Source organism: Nannobrachium achirus (assembly GCF_963921795.1).
Source record: "Nannobrachium achirus genome assembly, chromosome: 11".
NCBI lineage: Eukaryota > Metazoa > Chordata > Actinopteri > Myctophiformes > Myctophidae > Nannobrachium > Nannobrachium achirus.
In genome coordinates, this window is record NC_137820.1 from 53,372,748 (window position 1) to 53,397,938 (window position 25,191).

General features: G+C 40.8%; 3 protein-coding genes across 3 annotated transcripts in view; 2 read left to right on the plus strand and 1 right to left on the minus strand.

The window, feature by feature from the left end:
* Positions 1-389: 389 nt before the first annotated feature.
* Positions 390-9,224, plus strand: cpa5 (carboxypeptidase A5). Its single transcript, XM_080737333.1, has 11 exons — positions 390-491; positions 2,155-2,236; positions 4,050-4,184; positions 4,449-4,553; positions 4,877-4,978; positions 5,217-5,315; positions 5,658-5,768; positions 6,240-6,330; positions 7,462-7,661; positions 8,118-8,202; positions 8,890-9,224. Exons 1-11 carry the CDS (start codon positions 427-429, stop codon positions 9,075-9,077), a joined length of 1,263 nt encoding a protein of 420 aa, XP_080593459.1. The 5' UTR covers positions 390-426; the 3' UTR covers positions 9,078-9,224.
* Positions 9,225-12,013: 2,789 nt separating this feature from the next.
* cep41 (centrosomal protein 41) lies at positions 12,014-22,570 on the minus strand (the record flags this gene model as incomplete). The annotated part of the gene is made up of 11 exons (XM_080737181.1): positions 12,014-12,144; positions 12,710-12,925; positions 14,016-14,130; positions 14,569-14,636; positions 15,143-15,312; positions 19,581-19,722; positions 20,013-20,082; positions 20,574-20,635; positions 22,128-22,175; positions 22,311-22,374; positions 22,547-22,570. The coding sequence occupies 11 exons, from the start codon at positions 22,568-22,570 to the stop codon at positions 12,014-12,016; spliced, it is 1,110 nt and encodes a 369-aa protein (XP_080593307.1).
* Positions 22,571-23,476: 906 nt separating this feature from the next.
* Positions 23,477-25,191, plus strand: part of poc1b (POC1 centriolar protein B) — a gene marked incomplete at its 3' end in the record, with an annotated part of 99,197 nt that continues 97,482 nt past the window's right edge. Inside the window, exons 1-3 of the mRNA XM_080737182.1 lie at positions 23,477-23,529; positions 23,950-24,034; positions 24,778-24,949. Coding sequence (XP_080593308.1) covers positions 23,515-23,529; positions 23,950-24,034; positions 24,778-24,949 — 272 coding nt within the window. The 5' untranslated portion in view covers positions 23,477-23,514. The remainder of the gene's footprint in view (positions 23,530-23,949; positions 24,035-24,777; positions 24,950-25,191) is intronic.

Genomic DNA, 25,191 nt, shown 5'->3' on the forward strand with positions numbered 1-25,191 from the left:
AAAAGTATTTCTCTCTCTCTCTCTCTCTCTCTCTCTCTTTCTCTTTCTCTCTATATCTGTCTCTGTCTCTCTTCCTCTTTCTCAATCTGTTCAATCTTGAGCAACCTGAGACAAGTTCACATGCAAGTGTGAAGTACAGAGGCACAAAAAGCAAATCTTCACTCTTCAACCTTGAGGCAGAATTCAGAAAAAGCTACATTTAAGCTAAAGCATGTAGAGAGACATTTTGTACAAAGGCTTTTCACACTAGACTAGCTGAAAATTGAAACAAGTGTTTAATTTGCTATCTTGTGGCTGGCGTGTGAAAGAGAGCAGCTGCAATGCGATTGCATCCTTCACCTTAAGCAAGGCTGTGGTTGGGACATGTGATCCATGTCAGGTATAAAAGATAGCGGTTGTCCCGTGTCTTTCTGCTTGTGCTTCACCATGAAGGGGCTGCTTGTACTGACTGCGCTGGTTGTAGCCGTTCTCGGCGAAGACACTTTTGAGGGGTAAGTGAACCAATGTATTTTACAATATAGGGTTCAAATACCACTAATGCTTTTTGGATAAATGTAGTTTCATTGATAATGCATAACATGTATTGTCCCCATGGATAAAGATTATTCAGAAACTTACTACAGTGATATATAGCACAGGGAAGCAGGCTGTGATGGGATAGGCCTGTGGGTAGGCAACAGGCCAGCCAGAACTGTCCCACCAGTGATAATATCTGGCGAAACATACAAACATATAGTTTGTAAATAATGTACAATATCTAACTGACAGTCCCAAATATAGGCTATAAAGTCGAAATAGAGATTCTACACCCACCTGAAGATATGGTATACTTATATTATTTTATCCATGTTGAGAGAAAATCAAAGCACAGACACAATCACAAATCTGTCAGGGGTGCACTGTGGCACTGAACCCCTCACAGTCCACCTGGTCCGAGTATATTTGAATTCGAATTCTTTGGATTCTCTCTTTTCACTGTCAACCTTCCTATTTACACTATTTGGATAAAAATTGTATCTAGCTTTAAAAAGAAAGGTGTTTTTCACATGTCTTAACAATATACTGTTTCTCTCCAAAGAGACCTGGAACAATGAAAGAGCTCTTGTTCTGGGCTCTTGTTTGGAGGAGGAGTATGACTGCATTTCTTTCTGCACCTGTAATGTTCGATTACACATGCAGTTCTATCAGCATATGAAGTTATCTCACCACAAATCTTTATTTATTATATATTTTTTAATTGTAAGCCAATATAGTTATTATTGTGTATATAAGGCAGTCTGTCCAAAGTTTTCAAATAGCCATCTGGCCCGCATCAATTTCATAGATTAAAAAAAGGCACTATAGGAATACAGAACATTATACACATAGTATTTTGTCATTGTTGGTTGGAAACCTTGAATGTCCAAAACCTTGCTTTAAAAAGAAAAGAAAAAAAATAGTGTAGATCTGCTATTTTCACAACTTTTGTGCGACACTTTTGTATGATGAAGTAGGGCTTTAATTTACCAAAAAACAAACACATTTGAAACTTGGAGATACAAGGTTTCTGCCTGACAGTGATGATTTACAGTAATACCATTGATCATGAGAAAAGGCCAAGGCAAAAACACATATTGTTATCACTGCACTGTATAAAACATTAACAAATGAAAGATATTCACAATTGGAATCTATAATCTGATTTGAATCCTAGTGATGCTTAAGCAGACCGGCAGACCCATTGAACCGCATGAAATCTGTCAAGCTTTTTTTCCTCCTCCTGTGGTCCGAAACTCAGACACTGGATGATAGACACCTTTTACCCGTCTATAAAAAAGTGCCCTCTCAATGAATGCATTTTTCACTCTGGTGAAAGAAATGCAAATGCACTCTTTCCGTGCATATCTGAAGGCAGCATTCAAGAGAATTGCTATGTCCAAACTCTCCTGAACTTGAATGCAGCATCCTATGTTGAAAGAATTGCCCTCTCTGTGTAGAAATCCATGCTTTACGCTGTGGTATCAAGCACCGAAAATAGCCGACCTCCAAGCTCACAACGCGTCGCAGTGCAACGCGTTGTGAGCTTGGAGGTCGGCTATTTTCGATACCAAAGGGCCCTTTTAGAAATTTCAGCCCCTGCCTCTCTAACATTCTCTGCACGTCCCTGCTTCACAGGCACCAGGTGCTCCGTGTCACTGCCAAGGATGAGGCCCAGCTCCGTCTGATCAGGAGCCTGGAGGACATGGAACACCTGCAGGTGGGCCAGGAGTTCTCATTAACACATTAACCCTGGTGGTGGCCCTATTTTGGCATGTCGTTTCAAAGTTTCAAAAATAGCATGGGGGAGAAATTCACATTTCACTCAAGTAAATCACTTAAAAGAAATAAAAGCTTTTTGTAAGGGAGCCCCTGATTTAGGTTGGCTTACGATCTTTATATAAGTCTTGTTGTGATGTAATCGACATCCCACCCTCACTTGCGCACAGAGAGGTCACAGGGTTTTTCCTCCTCCCATCGGGGTGGTGACTCCACCGTGGTGAGATACAGGCTATAGGGAGTTTGCACCCTCTTATTCTGAAGCTTTTTACCACTTGATTATTTTATTTTTATTTGCCCTCTTGTTTATTTTATTGTCTAGATATTATTATCTGTATATATGATTTCTTGTATGTTTTTTGTCTTGTGTATATGTCCGACTCTGTTATCTTGTCTAATTGTCTGAAAAACGTAATAATACTATTAATAATACTAAATAATAATGATAATAATAAAATAAAATAAAAATGTGCATGAGAATGTAGACATACCCACGTAATAACTAACAATAATCTGGAAATCGAGTTGGAACAATTTAAGTTCGGGAGGAGATATGGCCAAGCAGAGGACAATCTACCACCCCTAACCAGCCACCGGTAACTCCACCCATGCCACCCTGTGCCAACCACTCACCTATCTCCTATCAAGCCGTCAACTCCTCCTCCACCAATCACGGTGGTATATAAACCCGACTTGAAAAAATGGCGGCGTGCATAGTTTCCAGTAACCCACCCTCCCTCCCTCGTCTTTTCATTTCACCTCTATCCTCTCTACAGGTTCCAAGTGGGGTCTCTCTACATACTCCAGCACGGACGCGTGCTCTTGACCCCTAAGCCAAAGTACCTGGGTCTGCGACCCCCCGGAAACTCCCCCCTCATGCCTGCCATCCTCCGTCCATGCTCCTGACCATCTAAGCTGCACACTACACGTCTTGTGGTGATGACCTTCGATGATCATGCCAGCACCCCAAATGTCATTCTCGTGCCCATGGCCATCTAAGCTGCACACTATGCGCTTGCGTGTGGTGCTGACCTTAGATGACCACGCACTCAGAGTGTCATTTCACGCCCTTGGCCATCCAAGCTGCACACACCATACTCGCATGGTGCGTGACCTTAGATGACTATGCTGGCACCCCCATGTCATCCATGCCCCGATGACCAAGCCGGCACCTACGGCATTCATGCCGTGATGCCCGTGCCGTCTCCCCCATGCTGTTCGGGCGTCTTAGCCATCTAAGCCGCACACAGCACGCTTGCGTGTTGTGATGTCCTTAGATGACTATTTCGCACAGCATCTCGGCTGTTTATGCTGCATGTCCCATGCAATGCGTCCATAAACGACCATACTCCAAAAGCTAAATGTTGTTCGTGCCCTTGGCCATCTAAGCCGCACACTGCACACTTGCGTGTAGTGCTGACCTTAGATGTACATTAGCACTCTGCATTCTTGGCCGTTCATGCCACACATGCCGCGCATGTGATCAGTCCATAAACGACCATACACCAAAACCTAAATGTTGTTCGTGCCCTTGACCATCTAAGCTGCACACTGCACGCTTGCGTGTGGTGCTGACCTTAAATGACCATTAGCACTCTGCATTCTTGGCCGTTTATGCCACACATCTCATGCCACGCATGCGATGTGCCCATAAACGACCAGTCTCGGTCTTATAATAAACAACCTTAAATCTATATTTTGTCTGATGCTTGGTCTCTCCTAGTGAAATGGATAATGTGTGTCTTTCCTCTCAGCTGGACTTCTGGAGGGACGTCACAGATGTCTCTACCCCTGTTGATTTGAGAGTGCCTTTCCACAGCCTGCAGGCTGTCAAAGCCTTCCTGGAGAATCAGAACCTCCAGTACTCCATCATGATCCGTGACCTGCAGGTAATATGGACACTCAAAGAAGAGACACATTTGAATGGAAGGGTTATGGAAAAGCAGTAATGAAATTTACTACCAGCTATTCTGTGGTGTAAAAAAAACAAATAGTAGACAATAGATTGGTGAGTTCATTGCTATTTTAGTCTCCAGTTTCCCTGCCAATTTATTATTTATTTTTGGAAAGATATTATCCCAATACATAAGGTTTTGCCAATGCCATTACATTTTGAGTATAGCAACGCTTGACCTCATGCCCTTTTCCTGCAGGTCATGTTGGATGAGGAGAAAGACCAGATGATGTCTGCTGCTCGCTTTGCCCAGCCCAGGAATACTGATGGTTTTGACTATTCCAATTACCACACCATCAGCGAAGTTAGTACCAAAACACACACACACACACACGCACGCACGCACGCACGCACGCACGCGCGCGCGCGCACACTACCACAACCAGAGAAATATTTTGTGACATTAAAACTATAAAGTTTAAGTTTAACAGACATAAAACACATTTTAAGGTATTAACTCATAACACTCAACCCTAACCTGAATTGGTGATAAGCAATACGTATTGTACATGAGAACTACTATATGAGGCCATGTGATAATGATGGATATTTGTAACAAATGGGTGCAATGTTTGTTGGAGCCTCAAGTCAAGGTTAGAGTTGTCTGTAACTTTGTCCTTTCTTCAGATCTACAGATTCCAGGATATGCTGGTGGCTGAGAACCCCAGCCTCGTCAGCAAGATTGTGATTGGTCAGAGCTACGAGGGTCGTCCCCTCAATGTGCTCAAGGTACAGCCTGCAACAGATGCATTTTGAACAGATAAAGAATTTACCACCATATGAAACATGATGATTCTACTACTCTATTCTATGCCAATGCTTAGACCATAATTGGTAGTATTGGGATAGTTGGTGATACAAGTCCTGCTGAGACAATGTATAAAAAGAATCTTCGTAATAAACAATAACCCCTAGTCCATATTTCTCGAAAGAATCTCTGCTCATGTGCAACTATTCTCTTTCATAGTTCAGCACTGGTGCCAATCGTCCCGCCATCTGGATTGACACCGGTATCCACTCCAGGGAATGGGTCACTCAGGCCAGTGGTACCTGGTTTGCCAAGAAGGTAGCTACTTAGATAGATAAATGTTATTTTTTTCCCTGTTTCTGTTTGTTTTTCAAATTAGTTTCTTGGATGCAAGCTGGTAGATTGTAAAACCCTAACGGTTACTCTCCAGTTTATATTAGAGATTAACCATGTAGTGGTTTATTACTCAACTTCCTCTTCCTCTGTTGTAACATCTTACAACATGCTTAGACAATGATGCATATTCAGTGCCTCAATTAGCCAGATGGGGGCACTATAAGTAAATGTCAAATGTGTAACAATACAGTACACCATGTACAGTAGACGATGATGACTAATGGAGCCCTACTGAATGACCTTTCTCTTCACTGGCTGCTGTAGATTACAACTGACTATGGACGTGATGCTGCCCTGACTGCCATCCTGAACAAGATGGACATCTTCCTGGAAATTGTGACCAACCCTGATGGTTTTGCCTACACCCACACCAACGTGAGTCCCACATAAAATCCATATAGAAAAGATATGTTTTGTACTTTCAACTTATACCTCCTCAAATAGAAACAAAATAACATATAATAACATGTGATTTGATTTTCCATGCTATAGATAGCTATAGATGATTAATAATGAACTTCCTAAGTTTTAATTCGTTTCCACCCTCGGCGTTCCTTGAGTTTATTTTTATTTTTATGGACACTTACGGGTCTGTAACTCTCAGCGTTAAGGAGGTCCATTAAGAAGTTTGAGAACCACTGCTTGATATAAATATACATATTTTATAGTTACATAGATAGTTACAGTATCTTGCCATTGTCTGTTTGGCAAATTGGTTGATTATACAATTAATTGTTCAATAAGGTTTGAGGCTGAGATTTGTGACACTACTGTAGCTGGCTCACTAAATCCAAAGCAATAAACTCTATTCACCCACTAATCATTGATTTATTGATATTTTTACAGAACCGTATGTGGCGTAAGACCAGGAAACCCAACCGTGGCAGTTCCTGTATGGGAGTTGATCCCAACAGAAATTGGGATGCTGGCTTTGGAGGTAAAAATACATTTTCATATAATTGTTGTGATTAATTAACTGTACACATTCATTTAAACAATTAAAACGTATAATATATAACAGTATTGCTACCGTAATGTCCCCAGGCAGGTTTTTCTTTTGGCATATGCACTGGAATCTGCATTGTTAAACATCCACTAAGAATAATAATGCAGGACAGATGCATGATAATTGATTGAATATGGTGCAGTTTTTTCCCCACAATGTTATTTCTAATGAAACTAATGAAAAGCAGAAACCAAGGCATTCCACCAGCATCGTCATTATATGCCTTTATTGAATTGCTATGTTCAAAATTGAAGAGTTAACTCTCTATGATACTACCTTTTATTATTGGATGAATAAAAGTTATTTCACCCCATAATAATTCATCGTTCATTGATTCAATTGTAAAGGGATCTGGGGGCCCTCAGTCAGCCTAAACAACTCCATGCAGGCATGCACAACATGAACGTTTTAGAACCACCACAAACAGACACTGTCTGCACTCCCGCCTGTGAGATCTTGGGCATGCAAGCCATCTTGGGCATTCCAGGCTTTCAGCCTGGAAGTCAGCCTATGGTGATGAACAAAGGTGGTCTGCACAATGTTGCCCTCAGTGCCGGTTCTAGGATTCAGGTGGCCCTATGCAAGATTATTTTAGGTAGCCCCCCAAAATAATCTGCAGCAACAGATCAAAATATTCTTTTTGGAGGCATATTGACTTGCTCATGAATCAAGGCAGCCAGGCCTAGGCTAGAATGAAATTGGGGATTATGGGGAAGGAGGAAAGGGGAGGGCATATTAGAATAATAACGCTAGTTTTTGGATAGGGGATACATGCTTTGGTTGTGGCCCTAAGCGACCGCTTATATTGCTTATGCCAGGAACCGGCCCTGGACTTGCCCTGAGGCAAGAAACATTAAAAAACACAGTTTTAGTATATAAATCTAAATAAGTAAGCAATCAAATATACTTCTTCATGCATATCTTTTGTTATATGCATGTGCATGAACCTAAACATATTGATATTCCCCCTCACTAATTGATTTGCTCCCTCAGATATGTTTCGAGGACATGGCAGTTGTCAGTGATCGGTTCTTTTGTCATTGTTTGAATGTTCCATCCTAGGCGCTGGTGCCAGTGGCAGCCCCTGCTCCGAGACCTACCGTGGACCCAGCGCTCACTCAGAGTCTGAGGTCAAGTCCATCGTGGACTTTGTGAAGTCTCACGGCAACATCAAGTCCTTCGTCTCCATCCACGCCTACTCCCAGATGCTGCTGTACCCCTACGGATACACCAGGACCCCTGCCAAGGACCAGCCTGAGCTGGTGCGTCGATTCACTTCCATTCCAGACTACACATGTTAGTTTAGTTTAACTGAGAGTACGATGGTTCCATTCATACTGTACACTTGCAGAGTTAGACATGTAAGGATCCATTAGTACACTCTCAGAATTAAATTAGCACAGTGTATAGAGAATGATCCAAAGTGTTCACAAGCTCTATTATGACTGTGAATCTTTTATTTAGCATTTCATTTAACTCCATTTTTACTCCATTTTAGGATTTTAGTTAACACTCATCATGATCAGAGTGACTTGATAACTACAGTGTAGCAGTAGTCCATAATTTAAAGAATATAATTATAATATTGAGTGATTAGAGCCGACTTATTTATAACATAAAAACATACCATTTGTAACATTATAGGCTAAAAGAGGTTTAGAATGAAAATTCAATCTATGATGCAGTATATCGTAATGTTTGTATGTTTCTGCCCACAGCACGCACTGGCTAAGAAGGCCATTACTGACCTGGCTTCCCTGTATGGCACCCGCTACAGATATGGAAGCATCATCAATACTATCTGTAAGTCTAATCAGATGGTAATTTACCCAAACTAGCGAAGACATTACATTCACTAAGATTTGTTTGTTTGCTTGTTTTAAAATGTATACATTTTATACAATTTAATTTGAAAAAAAAAAGAAAAAAGATTTGGACTCAAATCGTGACCCATAAAAATTGGTTTGTGATCCACAAATGGGTTCTGAGTCCGACAGTGGGGGGGGGGGGGGGGGGGTCTCCAGATGATTAACTTAATGTGAAACATTGTTTTCTCACTCAAAAGTAAACAAACCAACATAAAGTTTAAGTGTACTGTATATATGCACATTTCTAATGTGACAATTTAATACCTCTAAAATGACAAATTAAACATTGGCCAAATTGTCAAATATTAGAGGCAGAAATTGTGAAAATAGCCGATCTACATGCTCACAACGCCTCGCAACGCGAGGCGTTGTGAGCATGTAGATCTACTATTTTCACAACCGTGCTATACAAAATGTAATGCCTCAACTCTTAGTGCTCATCAGGGTGGGGGGTCCCCGGTTAAAATATGATTATTTTGGGGGTCGCGGCCTAAAAAGGTTGAGGGACTGAACCACTGATTTAGACTATTGTTAAGGCTCAGAGGGCCTAATAAGCTGGCCTATTGTACCAGTTGGACACAACCAAATAACCAAGGATAAATCGTGTTTTATCCCACTTCAGACCAAGCCAGCGGAGGAACCATCGACTGGACCTACAACCAGGGTATCAAGTACTCCTACACCTTCGAGCTCAGGGACACCGGTCGCTATGGATTCATCCTGCCAGCCAATCAGATTCTCCCCACTGCCAAGGAGACTTGGCTTGCTCTGATGGCCATCATGGAACACACCAACAACAATACCTATTAGAGGAGTCTAGCAATGACATCTTTTAAGCCCACTTATACTTCGTTGCATGGTGGTGTCAAGCAACATAAATGAGGCTTTACTTAGCCTGCCAGTGGAACTCCCTCTGAAATGTCATCAGTGGGAGATAATTTGCAAACTTCCTCAATGTTATATATAACTCCATAATAAGATCAATAAATGGTATCATCATCATAAACCCCTCGTGTATATGAGCTGGAGTGGCATGCAAAACAAGCTTTACATTTTTCATAAGTTCAGGGTCAATATAACATTTTTAAACCTACATATTGTTCACTTTTATGCCTTCAGTATTTTCACAACCATGTGTTCAGTAAAATGTGTGTCTTATTACGGTACTTAAGATTAAGACATTTCTTAAATTTCACACATCATTTTGGGAAGCAATTTCAGAATTTGAGAGGATATTGATACATTGTATACTGTCACCTGGGATCGATTTGATCCAAGATGGTGAAAGTCTCTAATTCTCTATTGGTCACTAAGAACAGAAACATATCTAAGCTACTATTGCTTCCAATAGATGAAAGAAGAGAAATATTCCAGCAAAATGACCCGATGGTGTTCAATTCATGATTTGACTTTATTATTTAACATTCACGTACAAAAGTTTGAAATGTGATCAGTTAAGACAGAGTGAATCATTTCAACAAAAGCGCGCACACGCGCGCACACACACACACACACACACACACACACACACACACACACACACACACACACACACACACACACACACACACACACACACACACACACACACACACACACACACACACACACACACACACACACACACACACACACACACACACACACACACACACACACACACACACACACACACACACACACACACACACACAGTATAACTTCCTGGACCGGTCTCTTCACTGTCTTATCAAATGAAGCATAATGTACATTTCTAAAATATATTATTAAAATACAAACATCATACAAGCCACACCAAAGAAGGCCAAATATAATATTGAAAAGCAATACTGTTTTCACATTTTCAAGAGGATTGCTAGTAACAAAAGTGCCCGTTTAACAACATTGCCTTGCTACCAAGACAGCAGTCATAATGTTGACCGTTTCTCCCCACTGGACCATAATTGAGATCTGGTGATTATGACACGTGTCTGGATAAAACAACTGCATCGCTCACAACTCACAGTACCTCAGCGTTACACAATAGTACAGTCAACGATAAAGCACTCAGAAGCAGAAATCGATAGGAAACGTCTGTTTCTTTTTCTGTGCAGGCAGGATTGAGAAACAACCAAAGCAAGACTGAGCAATAGAACAGGATAGAAAAATACAGCATCATCATAAAGCAAAGATCATTCCAAACATATTTGCAGTATTAAATACTGCATTTGGTTATCATTCAATATCAATGTTGACTATTGTCTCTTCGTAGTGTATCAACAATGCAATGATGAGACAACTTGAAAACATAAAAGGCAAATAACAGTTGCAGACAGTATTAGCTCAGCTAAAGAATTAAATCTTGGTTTGTACAGGACAGATTTGTTTACTGTAGTAAAAAAAAAAGAAAAAAGAAAAAAAGAAAGAAAAAAACTACAGAAGTGTTTCAACAACTATAATTCAATTCAGTGCAAAGATGATCCTTCAATTCTCAGATTATGTTCACTGAGGCAAGATAATGACTCACTGTGCAAAGTCTTAACATAAAGTCAACATTTTTTAAATAATAAAATCCTCTGAAGTGGAAAACTATGGTGTTCTATATATCAGAGGTAACTTGCACAACTCCAGCCAGTCTGCAGTTTGTTTATATGCATATGATTTCATGCTTAAAGTGTCATTCAGTTGAGCATTTTATCCAGTGCTGTACAAGAGCAGGTTTGTTTGTTTTTTTAAGATAATTCTTCAGAATTTCTGCTTCATTTTTGATAGACACAGTGAACAGAGAGACAGGAAATGTGGAGTGCACTCTCACCAAGGGAGTTCCCATCGTCTTACACTGTTATACACGGAGGACTCAACCCTATGCAAATATGGAGCAGACTGGCAATGGAGCTGAGCGCATGTCTGGTTACTGTAAAGGGCTGTCCATACTGTCTCCGACCACCAAACCTTTCGTCAGAAAGGTATGACTTTCCGACGTGCAGCTTTCTAAACTCAATTTCCGGGTAATGCTTTTTAGAAGTTGCGAGTGAAGTCATTTTGTAGTTAAACAGGACCTTTCTGATGAAAAGTTTGGTGGTCGGAGACACTATGGACAGCCCTTTACACTTCTCATGTCAATGCGGCACCTGCCATCAGAACAAATTGAAACAAAGTTTTAATTTTGTCCACACTTGACCTGCCTGGGGTGATCAGACTCATCATGGTCACATTGAAACGAACAAATGTAACTGAACTGAGGACAATGTCCTCAATACTGTGGTCCTCACGGGCACTGATACTCAACAAAATAGAATTTACTAGATCCAAACCAATATACCAATTAAGCTGATATATCTGTCACTATTCAACCTTTTTCACATTGTTATCGCCAATTATCCAGCTGATGTGTCAAGATTTGAAACCGCTTTCAACATGGCATCCCTATTTTGGGCATGTCATTATAGGTGTACATTTTCAAAAATACAAACCTAGCAGCTCACATTGATTTGCAACATGTTGTGAGCTTTTCCATGAGCTATTTGAAATAAGGGCTTAAATGGTTAAAAATAACATCAAAATTAAGTTCACTCTCTTTACTTTATACTGTATTTACTTGTTTGCGAATAAGTGAAATGTTCTGAAATAGAAACTGTGATCAAACCGAACCGGTAATCGATGGTCTAGGTCTAGGAGACTCCATAATTGTGATCGCATCAGAACCATAAATCTTGCGTCAACTTTACTTGTGCTAAAGGTTGGTTATGGGGGTGAAGCAGGCTGGGTCACTTCCATGCTCTGCTGCTCTGGGCCCTGCCAGTCTCTTTCCTGGCTGTGGCAGTGCTTTGTCTGCTGCTACGGGCACTGGACGCTTTAGACTGGCCACTGCTGGTGGACAGACGGCTGGACATGCGACCTGGAAGACACAACACAAGACAAAGACGGTGTAGAGTGACAGAAAGCTAAGTCAGCACAGTGTTCATCAAGGCTAATTCAGTTTCATGATATTATTGTAACTCACTGTATATAATCAGTGATGCAGGGCTCATTCCCACTATATGATTGGTTACTTTTGTCTCCATCTGCTGGAGAAGGCAAGAACCCGGCTGAAAAGAATGTTGACCAAGAGCTGGATAATAATATATCCTTATTGCAGATCGTCAGGAATGTTGGATGCAATATTGTCATTATTTTATTGTTAAAATTAAAACTTCAACTAAGTTTAAAAAATAGATAGCTGATCTACAGTACAATAAGCTCACTTTCAAAACTTTAACATGAAAAAATTAAATAATAATAAAAAAATAAAGTGACAATAGGTTATTTGGTGAAAACATTAATTTGCGATATTTGATTTTGTCCATGTTGTATTGCCCAGCCCTATCTGGACCAACACTTTTCTTGCCTTGCCTTCTCCAGTATAAAACAAAATACCAAATGTTTAATGTCTGCTACGTGACAAAGTATAAATGAGCCTTTACTGTTGGTGTCACTGGCTAGGGACTGGTCATCCAGCTGTTGCTGGATCTTGGACAGCTCATCCGCGGTGAACCTCCACCTCCTCTCCGCCATAACCTGCTGCTCTGACCGCGGCACCAAGCGCCTCCTCCCTGCCTCTTTGGTAGACTGCAGACATGAGGCTGGGAATGAGCCCGTCGTCATCCCTTCTGGACACTTCTGAGCGATCACCTTCAGACCTGGGAGAGTTGTGGGTTACTTATAACATAAATCCTATGCGCAGGGGCGTCACAAGGGGTCACAAGGGGGACCCCCATCTCAAATATTTTGAGATGGGGGTCCGTGGCCAAATACATATATTTTTTCAAGTACAGTTTTTTCCCTATTCAGTAAATTTACTAGTAGTAGGGCATATGAGAACGCTTTAACACATTCCCCGCCATTTAACAATACCTTCGTACTCTCCCCTGCCTGTCTCCATAGACTTCCATGTAATTCATAGTGCACGGATCATGCACACCCATGCCTAGATAATGCACCACGTGTCTGCACATTGCTCACAGCTTTCAAACAAAAAAATCCGAATGGAAATCCGTTCAGGCATTCATGAGATAGCAGCCATTATGTTTTCCTAAAATGTAAACAAAGATGGCTGCCATGTTTGAAAGATGGGGTTGCTATGGGGGTTAAACATGCAATTTCGCGATTGCTATCATGCCTACTAAAGTTTTTGGGGTCCAAAATTTTTTTTGAAAAAAAAAGATTTTTGAAAAAAATAAAATATATAAATATATATATATTTTTTTCTCGGGATTATCGGGCCTGGCGGGGAAAGACATTGAAATAATCTCGGGACTATCAGGCCTGGCATGCAATGAGTTAACAAAGCAGATTAGGACAGTACAGCATTAAAGACTGTTTTCAAACTGGCAGCCCACGTCCGACTTTTGGCCTATACAGATTAATCGTTTGGTATTATCAAGTCTGAACGGCATAAAACAAAAACTAAAATAACTCTCACACACACACACACACACACACACACACACACACACACACACACACACACACACACACACACACACACACACACACACACACACACACACACACACACACACACACACACACACACACACACACACACACACTTTGCTTTGAACCACATTCTTACAGTAGGTGGCTTGAAATAAAATTCAAAACTGAGTGTGTAGTCATGATGTACCTATGTATGCAGTACCAACTACCAACGAATACTTTTTCCACCACTGGTCAAAACAAAGTGGATTTGCCTGCAGTCTGAACAACAAAGTCGTCGTGAGATCTTACCTCCAGAGAGCATGTAGAGATTCTCGAATCCTCGCTCACACATGATAGTGGCTGCCTGACTGGCTATCATCTCGTCCTCATCATAAACGATGATGATCTTCCCTGCTGCGTTTTTCTACATCCAGTTAAGGCTCAACAAGCCTGTTTCAGACTCAAGCATTCATGCATTTTTGTAAATTGACGATCTCAACATGTTTTTCACCAACATAATTTCTACCACCACCCTCACCCTGTCCCAAACAAAACATTAAAATAAATAAAAACAATATTAATAATAGTACATTTAAAACATAATTTTATGTTAAACTATCATGTTTTTGATGCAAGTTATGTTAGGTTCAAAACTAAAAACTAAAACGAAACTTCATATTCTTGATCCCATGGAAGCACAACGTGTTCTGAGCTTGTACCTCAGGTATTTTTGCCGAAGAGATTTTTCGGGTTGACGGAAAAAAAGGAAGGGGCCGAGTGGGGAACCCTGGTAAATGAAGTACAGTATATAGGCTTTAAGTGGTTAATGCTGGTGGAGAGAGAATGACATGGTGAAGGATACATAACTCAGCACTTCCTTGGTGTAAGGGTTCATGGTCCGAGAGAGGGTGGTGATGGGGAAACTGGATGCTGTAGAGAGATTAGCATGAAGAAAGCAGATTAACACAGACATATTGCTAAGCCTGCTAAGCAGCCTATACTGTAGATGCATACATGTGGCCTTGTCAGTGTGATTGATTGCTATAAAAGTTAATAGCTTTACTCATTCTATGCATCTATTTTTATCTGTGCCAGGAAAAAAAAACACCTTGTTAGCCAATTAGTGGCGGAAAAAAAGACCTCTGGGAACTAAGATTGGCCAATTGCTGCTTGTTGTCATTACACAGCAAAATCCTATGTGTTAATTAACACTACAGTAGATTAATTTATAAACCAATTAAGCCCTATTTATAACATTTTTAATATTTACAAAGATACTTTGTATCTTTGTAAATGTCACCTTTAATAGACATATCCTAAATAGGTATGCAAAGTTGAAAGTGTTCAATACTATATATATCCTCTATATATTTTACTGTGTACCAGTCTGCCTGTAAATACACTGTTGATGCTCACATAAATCCCCCAGCACCTACCAGTGATGATGTGGCACTGGTCATACAGGTCTCGGTCCCGTACATCCAGTAGCAGGTAGGGGCAGTCGGTGTAGGGACAGTTGGCCAGCAGTGGACTGGACACCGGGCTGACACTGGCCGGCTTCTCACCGTTCCTGTCCAGGTCCAGCTCTCCCACTCCACTGATAACACTAGGACAGGACAGAGAGACACAGAGAGCTCACTCTTTGACAGTGGTGGAAAAAGTACTCAAATTCTTTACTTGTAAGTAAAAGTATCAATACTGCACTTTAGAAATACTCGTCAAGAATTCAAATGTACTTAAGTAAAAGTACAAAAGTATCGGTTGAGTTTAATGCAGCGCTAAGCACAATTCTATGTCCACAACCCAAACAATATTCAACATTATGTGTAAGAAAATGCATAGACCCATAACAAAATCAAAATGTTTGTCTCTGTCTTAAGTCCTGAGAAATTAGCTCTGGACGGACGGACGGACGGACGCACACACACACACACACACTTATAGACAGCTAGCATCCTAGAGCCACACCTTAAACACTTAATTATCAGTCAGATGAACTCATGAAACCAACAATGGTATCACCAAGGAAACCACCATGACAGGAATCAGTAAGCAGACCTGAGGGAAATGGCAATGTACTGTATACAGAGTACACTACAGACACACCCCGGATGAGACATCAACACCAGGTAAATCACACCCGTGGCCAGTAACATGACCATCCACTTTATCAGGCAGTGAACAACCCATAACTTGGAGGTCCTATTCTGTTGTTAATACCTAGTCAATATGTAATTAGCACAGCAACAAAAATGCATTTACCCCATCACATGGCAGTGCACCGCACAGAAAATAGTCGTTCATCAACAAGCTCACAACACGTTGCACTGTCGTACGACTACGTATCTGGCTTAAAGGTCAAATGACATTCTGTTTTTACCAATCATAAAAGTCTTTGCCCTGGTCCTAAAAACATGTTTTGAAATGTTTAAACTTGAAAATCCACTCCATGGAGCCATGGTGTCTCTCTCTGTTTAGGTGTAATGAAAAACGGTCTGTCACCTGAAATACTCTAAACTCACCACCAGGGGAGCCTCTCTCTCCCACTCATTCTAACAAAATAAATATTAGTAGGCCTATAGTGCAGTAAGTACATGTACTTGAGTACAATTTTGAGTATTTGTACTTTACTTGAGTATTTCCAATTTTCAATTCTTATACTTCTACTCCACTACATCTCAGAGGCAAATTCACTTTATCTCTCCACTACAATCATTTGGAGGCTTTAGTTACTAGTAACTTTGTAGATTTTGATTATTAATACAAATCAATCACTTCAGTCCTCATAGGCCAGCGATTCTCAAACTATGGTACCCAAAGTGGCCACACACACACACGCACGCACACACACACGCACGCGCACGCACATACAGATCTGCGGCCGCCCCGGCTCCAACACACAGAGATGCGTGCTCGCAGTTTTTGTTGCTTTCGCACAAGACAGTGGCTGTGACACAGACACACACACAACCATGGCAGCTAAAGAGGCTGAGCTAAGCCCTGGCCTGAGGCATACGCGTCTGCATGATCAGCGGGGAATTGTGTCATTACGAGCCGAGGCGCGGGTGTTTTTTCTTACCCCGGGAACGATACATTACCGGAGCCCTGCGGTTACTTCTATGTACCTTCGCGGAGTTCAATTTAGACCGTCGGCGCCGCGGTAACGTTCAGCTCCGCTCCGCAATGCAGAAAAACGTCATGGTCCTTTGTAGTTATAGCAACATATTTTGGCTAAATGCCTCAGTTTAGAGAAACACCTATTGCTTGTGTTATAGCGTTTTACTGTCTGCTCGCTTTTACTGTCTGTGTGTGTGTGTGTGTGTGTGTGTGTGTGTGTGGGTGCGCTGTGCACTGTCACAGCAACGACAGAGTGTCGGTAAAGGGAGGGAGGTTCCACTTAGCTCTACCCCGGGGAGCAGTGCACTGTTAGTCGGACACAGCCGACACAGAGTGTCGGTAAGGAGAGAGGTTCCGCTGTGCGCAAATACATAGCGATTTTAATTATTTCACTAAAGCATAAACAGACTACTTGATATGAAGGATATTGATGTAAATAAGATATTTGAATGGATAAATGTATTTTATATGCCCATATTTACAATTAAAGGACGATATAATGTAAGAGGTCACTTCCTCAAAACTTGGGCTGTGGAGAAATAACTCTATGGGAGAAATACAGACAGGGAGACTGGGAGAGAGGAGGAGGGGGGGTGAATCGACTGACGACGTATGAGTCCAGTATCCAATGAACTGCGCGTTTGAGACTCATTACGCAGAAACCGGCACAAACACACAGATGGCAGGAAAACCACTGCATGTCAAAAGTTGCGTTTTTTTTGGTGTAATTGAGGCCAGGGAACATTAAAAAAAGCATAAAAAACTCAAAATTTATTTTTGGATGTCACCACCCCTTTAAGGTACTATTTACACACTGGGTGCCTTTTCTGGGGCGATGAATTCACCAGAAAATATATATTTTCAAATTGTTGTTTGTGTCATAGTACATTAATACAGAACGCAAATATTATGTGGCGATAAAGCCACTTCAAAACAAGGTCAATTCTTCACTGCGAATAAAAGCATCAACCTGTATGAACGAGGCATAGTGTGATATTTGATGCAGTATTCAACATGCATCTTCAGATATTTTATTAGTCATGCTCCGGGTGAGCAAAGACCTTTAATCAGGTTCTTACTGGTAGACAAAGTATATACTCTCAAGACAAGTAAATACTCAAGTATTCAAAAGCACAAATTACGAAGTACATTTTCTGAACTTTTCAGAAATTGTGAAAATAGCAGAGTTACAAGATTGTAGATTTTTCACTGTTTGAAATAAGGCTTAGGTGGTTAATAACAATACATTATTGTTAGTTTCAGTCCCAAGAGTCCCTTCCTAGTAGTGGGGTCAAAAGTACAATATTTCTATTTAAAATGTAGCAAAGTGAAAGTCATCAGCTTGCAAAAAAGAAAAAAGAAAAAGAAAACAGTAACTAAATGCACTTTAGTTACTGTCCAACACGGATCAGGCATCCAGTGGCCTGTAGTCTGGCTCAACACTGTGTCCATTGTGTGGTTTACTTTAGATCTGCCTAACATCCTTCTCTCTCTCTCGCTTGCTCTCTGGTGAAGGGATCTAATGCCCTGCCATTACCGGGCCCCCCTGGGTGCAGAGGGCCAGATATAGAGTTACACCTCTGGCGTACCTGTCAGAGGTAAAGTGGGGTTGTGCGGGTAGGGGTGTCGCACCAAATTCTGGGCCCTGGGTACGTTAACTATTGAAAAATAGCAGATATACAAGCTCACAGCGCGGCACCGAGTGCCACGCTGCGAGCTTGCAGATCTGCTATTTTTGAAAAATTGTGAAAATTTGTGCAAGTCTTTGAATATTTAAAATCCTTCTAAGGTTTTTTGAAAAACCTATGTTTCTATGTCAGTGGTGCTCAAGCCTTTTCATGTGAACGACCCCCAAAATGATATGTATTTGGCCGCGGATCCCCAATCTCAAAATATTTAGTTCCAGGGACGCCCCAGAAGCGAAAATTTGAGTTACAAATGTCCGCTTAAAAAAACATATATTCAAAGATTTGCACACATTTTCACGACTTTCAAAAAATAATTCCAGGCCCCCTCCACCTTGGGCAGTAGTAACTCAGTCCCACTTTTTCCCCCCTTGTGACGCCCCTGGTTGTGGGAACGAGGCCAGCGTGGAGATGCTATAACAGATGGAGGAAAAGGCTGGGGTGGGGGTTAACGTATGGTACAGAACCATGGTGAGGGGTTGAAGGGTGGGGTGGGTGAGCCATTCCGCTGGGAAACAGAGGTGGATGTGTGTGGAGGTGGAGTGCAGACACCAGATACTAGGTGTATAGGGTTACAGGTACGCTTGGGGTAATACATTGCGGTTGTTCCGGCGGCTGATGATCCAGCAGGAGTAATTGGGTGTGAGAGATTGTCAATGTAATACAGTAAGGGCAAGAGATTATGGATATTACGTGCAGAACAGTGAGAGGGATTAGGGATACATATTTTCAATCCAGTAGTTGTGTGGGAAGATATAAGTACCGGTATGTTTTGCATTGTGAAAAGGGTTGTAAAATAGTTTTCTCCTTCTATCCATACATCTACCCAGGGATTCCAAGGATTTGATATGTGGATACGCATTTACTGTATGGTAGATTCAGATTATGTAAAATACTTTCTAACCACTTTTTGTACAATTTTTCACTTCTACTTATATTGTTATTTTATATCTTTTTTCTTTTCTTGTTGCTGCCATGTTGAGGAGTCAATACCCAAGACTTGTACCCATGCACTTGTATCATGAGATGTAACAATAAAGAATGTTGAAAGGTATTTATGAGTGAGCCTGACCTCTGCAACGTAGACCTGGCAGAGTGGCAGGGGTCTCCATCTTCCCTGCTGCTCTGTGGGAGGACAGCCGTCGTGGAGGAAGGCTGGGGGAAACCGTTGGTCTGCTCTGATAGACACTCTGCATCCGCCTCCGACAGGAACTCTGGGGACATGGGGAATAGAAAAGAAGAGAAGAGAATACAATATATGAAATAGAATAGAATGGAGTTAGGGAATAACAGAATAGAGGAGCATACACTAGAATGGAATAGATTAGTAATGAGGAATAGAAGCAAACAAAATAGAACATGGAAAGGTAAAATAGAGAGTAGAGTACAATTGGTGAGTAATGACATGAAGAAGACATATACTGTATCATCATATACAGTATTATCATGCATTATAACCTAACTACACAGCTTCGGTAATCAGTTTATTTTCCATCACAGTTACCTTCATGTCTAGGTGATTCGTCATCATTCACACTTTCATTCAGCTCTGTGACATATGCTACCTGAAGTACCTGGTGTGGGACAAAAAAAGAAAAAACACATTTCAGCAGGTTTCAAATAGAAAGGACAACAGCTGTGGGGTTTGTAGGTGAAAGTAACACACCAAGAGCTGTGCACTAGTACACCACAAGTGGTCTATAAATGATTAAATACTGTAAATAGATTGGTTTGTTCACTGCCTGCCTTCGTTTCCTCTGCTCGAAGATGCATGGCACCGAAAGTGATTTGCAAATGAGTGTTCTTGGGTTAACAGATACCGTTAATAGATAGGGCATTCATTTCATTCAAGTCCAACTTGATGGCAAATTGGTAATGCTGGTAATTGGTAAGCTCTGTTTGCAGAACAAAGTTAGATGAACTGTGTAAATGCTCAGCTGATATAGCAACATCATGACATTCTAAGAAAAACAAACAATTATTTTTATATATAACCAATGACTAAAAATAAATCTCTGTATGAATCTCACAAGACAGTAGACATCATACATGAAAATATTCTTACCAATTGTGCAAAAGTTGTCACTTTTAGGCGTTTGAAGAGTTCATCCTTGCGGTACCTGTAATCTGAGAGAAAGGATAATTAAAACTAGGAAATAGAACAAAATAGAGAAAACCTTCAAAATAATAGCACCACCAGTTATGCAGGTAGAAATCATTAACTGTATAGATGGTGGTAATAGGATTGTTTAATCTGACAAAAAAAACATAATTTGGCAGTTGAATTTTGGATTCCGTCAGCCACTGTGGCAGGTGGACATATGCCATATTTTCCTGCAATGTTCGAATATCCTCACAAGTAATCAAGCCAGCATATCTCACCTGGGTCTTGCGGCTCATCTATCTCCTTACCCTCCTCCAGTACTAACATCAGCTCTACCCTTCCAGTTCCCATGCTAGAGAACCTCCTGGGCAACTTTGGCACTTCCTATGGCCAAAGCAGGCTGCTCAGAACCTTCTTTTAAAAGTGCCATTGATACCGCTGTGACCCCAAGTGTGACCTCACTATCTTGCTCTCTGTTTCTCTGTTAAAAGCACCTGTTGGCAACTACATGGTGTATCCGAATACTTTAGACTCACTCCACAGAAAAATAACTGTAGGCAGTACAATCACCCATTGGCGAATGAAGGAGTCAGTGGTGCTTATCCCTGAGAAATCGGAAGGAAGCCCGGAGGAAAGTGGCCACCAGCAAGCAACAAAGTACTCATTCACAGGGTCTGAGCCAGCCATTAGCCTGGAAAATATCAGTGGAACACAACTTCTCCAGTTTGCCTCCTAAAGCCAAGCTGACAAGAAGGAGAAACTCTTACATTCAAAAGCAAAGTGATGAACTGGACCTTCTACATTTCAGTGTGTGTGTGATCTGAACTGCATGCTTAAAGTCAAGACTGAGAGTGGAGGAAAAAAGAGTGCAAGCACACTGTGTGTATTTATTCAGTGGTGTAAAAAGTAGTCAGATATTTTACTTAAGTAAAAGTATCAATACTGCAATATAGAAATAGTCTTTTACAAGTAAAAGTCTGGACTTGAGTAAAAGTATGAAAGAGTTGTCATCAAAATGTACTAAAAGTACAAAACGTTTGAAAATGGCAGATCTACAAGCTCAAAACATGTCGCGATGCACTTGTAGATCGGCTATTTTCAAATAGCCACAGTATAAAATATGGCTAAAGTGGTTTATGTATGTTTTATAATATTATAATTTATATCTGCACAGTATAACTCAAGTTTTCAAATAAATGTAGTGGAGTAAAATTACAATATTTGGATCCGAGATGTAGTAGAAGTAAAAGTACTGGGAATTGGAAATACTCGAGTACAAATACCTCAAAATTGTGCAGTACATAACTAAGTAAATGCACTTAGTTACTTAGTACAGTACATAACTAAGTAAATGTACTTAGTTACTTTACACCACTGAATTTATTCAACCACCTCATTTGTGGTCCTGTAATGACACTGTAATGCAAAAGTAATGGCATCGTCAAACCATGAGGGCTGCAATCTGCATCTACCCCAAAGCCAAAAGTGTCTGTTGCTTGCAAATATCAGACTTACTTTTTTGTATCTCCTCCAGTCTTTCCATATACTTTGTTTGACTGCATCCTATCAAGTGAGAAACAACAAGAACGAAGCAATCAAGGGACAGTTTCTCAGTGACAAGCCGATCGTTAACATTGCACATTTTGCTTCCCTCTGTCTAGAGTAGACCAGAGCCAATGTGCACGGACGGGGACATACCTGTATCCAGTCTTGTTTTAACGTGTTTATATTTTGGGTTCTCTGGTATCCTTTTTTTCAGGTACTAAAACCAGGGGAATACAGAGTCATGTTTATCTTATTCATAATATAATGGTCTTGCGAAAGAACAGGTGCATAATGCTGACACAACAATAGCTAAGGTACAACATTTCATTACGATCTTAGCACCTAACACATTGACAGTTAAGAAAACTACATTTTAGATTCACATTTACCTTGGCATTTCCAATGGTCGACATCTTTACATAACTGAAACACTACAACACAAATGTTCAGAGTTTATTAACAAACGTGGCGCCGATTGGTCGGAGCATGTTCACGGTCCAATCACTGAAGCCGTTACTAGGTTGATGCATGAGCGTCGCTGTGGTTTGATGTGCGGCTGGCTGGTTGCTTAGCAACGGAGAACGCTCCCGTTAGAAGCTATACTGCACAAGGTACTTTATTTCCCTGTGTGAAGACCAGTGGTGGAAAAAGTACTATTTTTTTTACTTGAGTAAAAGTATCAATACTGCAATGTAGAAATACTAAGTAAAAGTCCAGAATTCAAAATGTACTTGAGTAAAACAACGAAAGTATTGGCAGATGATCTACAAGCTCACAACGCGTCACAATAGGGCTAAAGTGGTTAATGTATGTTTTATAATATTATAATAGGCCTATATACCTGCAAAGTAACTAGTAATCAAAGTTTTTTTCCCAAATAATTGTAGTGTAGTAAAAGTACAATATTTGGACCTGAGATAATGGAGTAGTCAGTAGAAGTAAAAGTATTGGAAATTGGAAATACAATACTAAAGTAAAGTACAAATACTTCAAGGCTTAAAATTCGGTGTGAGGGCGAAAATTACCTTTGGTGAAGCTGACAGACTCTCTAGGAGACCGAGCTATCGGTTTATGTTTCTTTTTCTTTCTGTCTTTTTTGTTTAGTGTTGTATTGTTTGTGTTAAAACACTACCGTATGCATATTTATTTTAAATTAAATCCGTTTGTTTCAAAAGCGCTATTGTTGCTCTAATTATTGGTAAAAAAAATTAATTATGTGCAAAACACAAATCGGCGATCGACAGGCACGGTCTGAAGAAGTTCAGCGCGGACTGTTGTGACAGTTTCAACTTTCTCTTTCACCACTCGAAACAACAACACTTTGACAGGTTGATTCTGATCACTGTCAGGACGTGAAATGGCGTCCGTCATGGTAAGTATGCTTAATAAATCTCACTTTAGCTAAGCTAAGGTCAAAATGTGTCTGCTCTCGATATGGTGGATGAGAAAATCTCACTATAGCTAGTTGGCTAATTTGGTAGCGTCCTCTGTTAAGAGGATTTACTGCTTGGTGACTCTCTCTATAATGCCAGGCTTGTGTGTTAAATAACCTATAGGTACATAGCTAGCTTACTAATGAATGATTCTACTCTACTACATGTCGTGAGTCTTTATATGTTTCAAGCTGTGAAAAAGACAACTCAGGATGCAGGTTAAATCCATGCAACAATCCACTTTGACTTTGTCAAACATAAACAAGAGGTTTTGCAGAGAGTGTATGGCAGCCATGCCAGTTTGGCAAGTCAAACATGTGCACATACATAACATACAACTGTGAATATTGCAATTGCAGGATGACCCAACCCTTGAGCGACAATTCAAAGGACATAAAGATGCTGTCACCTGTGCAGACTTCAACCCCAATGGCAAACAACTGGGTAAGCTGTCCTCAGTGCATTACTGTAACATTAAACCTGCAAGGATCACTTTCTCACACACTGTTTGGAATGTATCCATTCCTTTCCAATGTCACGTGACGTGGTGCTATCTGAGTGAAATAGGTCCACAATCATCATGTTACAGCAAAATCGTCCTCATACTTGTCAATAAAGCAGGGGTCTTCAATAGGGGGCCCCGGGACTCCTAGATGGTCCTCAGAGATACTGCAGGGGGGCTGCCAAATCTTTGTGTGATAGGGACTTTATCTTAAAAAAAGAAAGAAGAAAAAAATCATTAACCACTTGAACCCTAGCAGCCCTATTCTGGGGGAAACATTAGCAGAAAATGGCTGATCTACAAGCTCACAATCAAATACAATCAGATAGCAAAACAACTGTTTGGATGCATTGGTTGCCAATGGGAGGTATTGCAACACTAGAAAAAAAAATCTAGTGTTGCAATTTGCGGTTAAGCTTGTAGATCAGCTATTTTAAGTGAAGAGGTTTTGGGGAAAAAAAGAGTAGACCAAGTACAGACTACAGAGCCAAAGGTTAAGTTTACATATTGAGGGTTTAAGCCTTAAATATCTGAAAACACAGATTAAAATGAATCCATATATGTAGTGGGGGTCCCTGCTTCATCTCTCTCAGCAAGGGATCCTTGGCCTGAAAAACATTTTGAAGACCCCCGCAATAAATTGTTTCAGGTTCTGATTTACCGTCACTTTCATTTCTATCACCAGCCACAGGGTCTGTAGATAGGAGCCTGATGATCTGGAATCTGGCTCCCAAGGCAAGGCCCTTCCGTTTCATTGGCCACAAAGACCTCATCACTGGAGTGCAGTTCTCCCCCACTGGAGACCTGGTGGCCAGTTCCTCCAAGGACAAGACCGTGCGACTGTGGACACCCACCTTGTAGGCACTGCAGTACAGTTGTATAGTTGTAACATTTTCAGAGTAATATGGGATTTGTACTTGTACTATTTAGTGTGCCCTGCAGGGCAACCAGACATTGACAATAGTACTTGTCCGACTTTATTCCATCTCCCCCTAGATAAACTTTATATTCCATCCTCCCCCCCTAGATAAACATTATTTTGCTGCGCTACTCCTCCCACAGTGTTGGTGGAACACACTTGGGCCATATGTCAAATCGA

Excerpts from the sequence above, each read along its gene's own strand:
- cpa5 (XM_080737333.1), top strand. The coding sequence starts at position 427 with ATGAAGGGGCTGCTTGTACTGACTGCGCTGGTTGTAGCCGTTCTCGGC. Across the intron at positions 4,185-4,448 it reads TCATGATCCGTGACCTGCAG|GTCATGTTGGATGAGGAGAA; the intron begins GTAATATGGACA and ends CTTTTCCTGCAG. Across the intron at positions 8,203-8,889 it reads AAGCATCATCAATACTATCT|ACCAAGCCAGCGGAGGAACC; the intron begins GTAAGTCTAATC and ends ATCCCACTTCAG.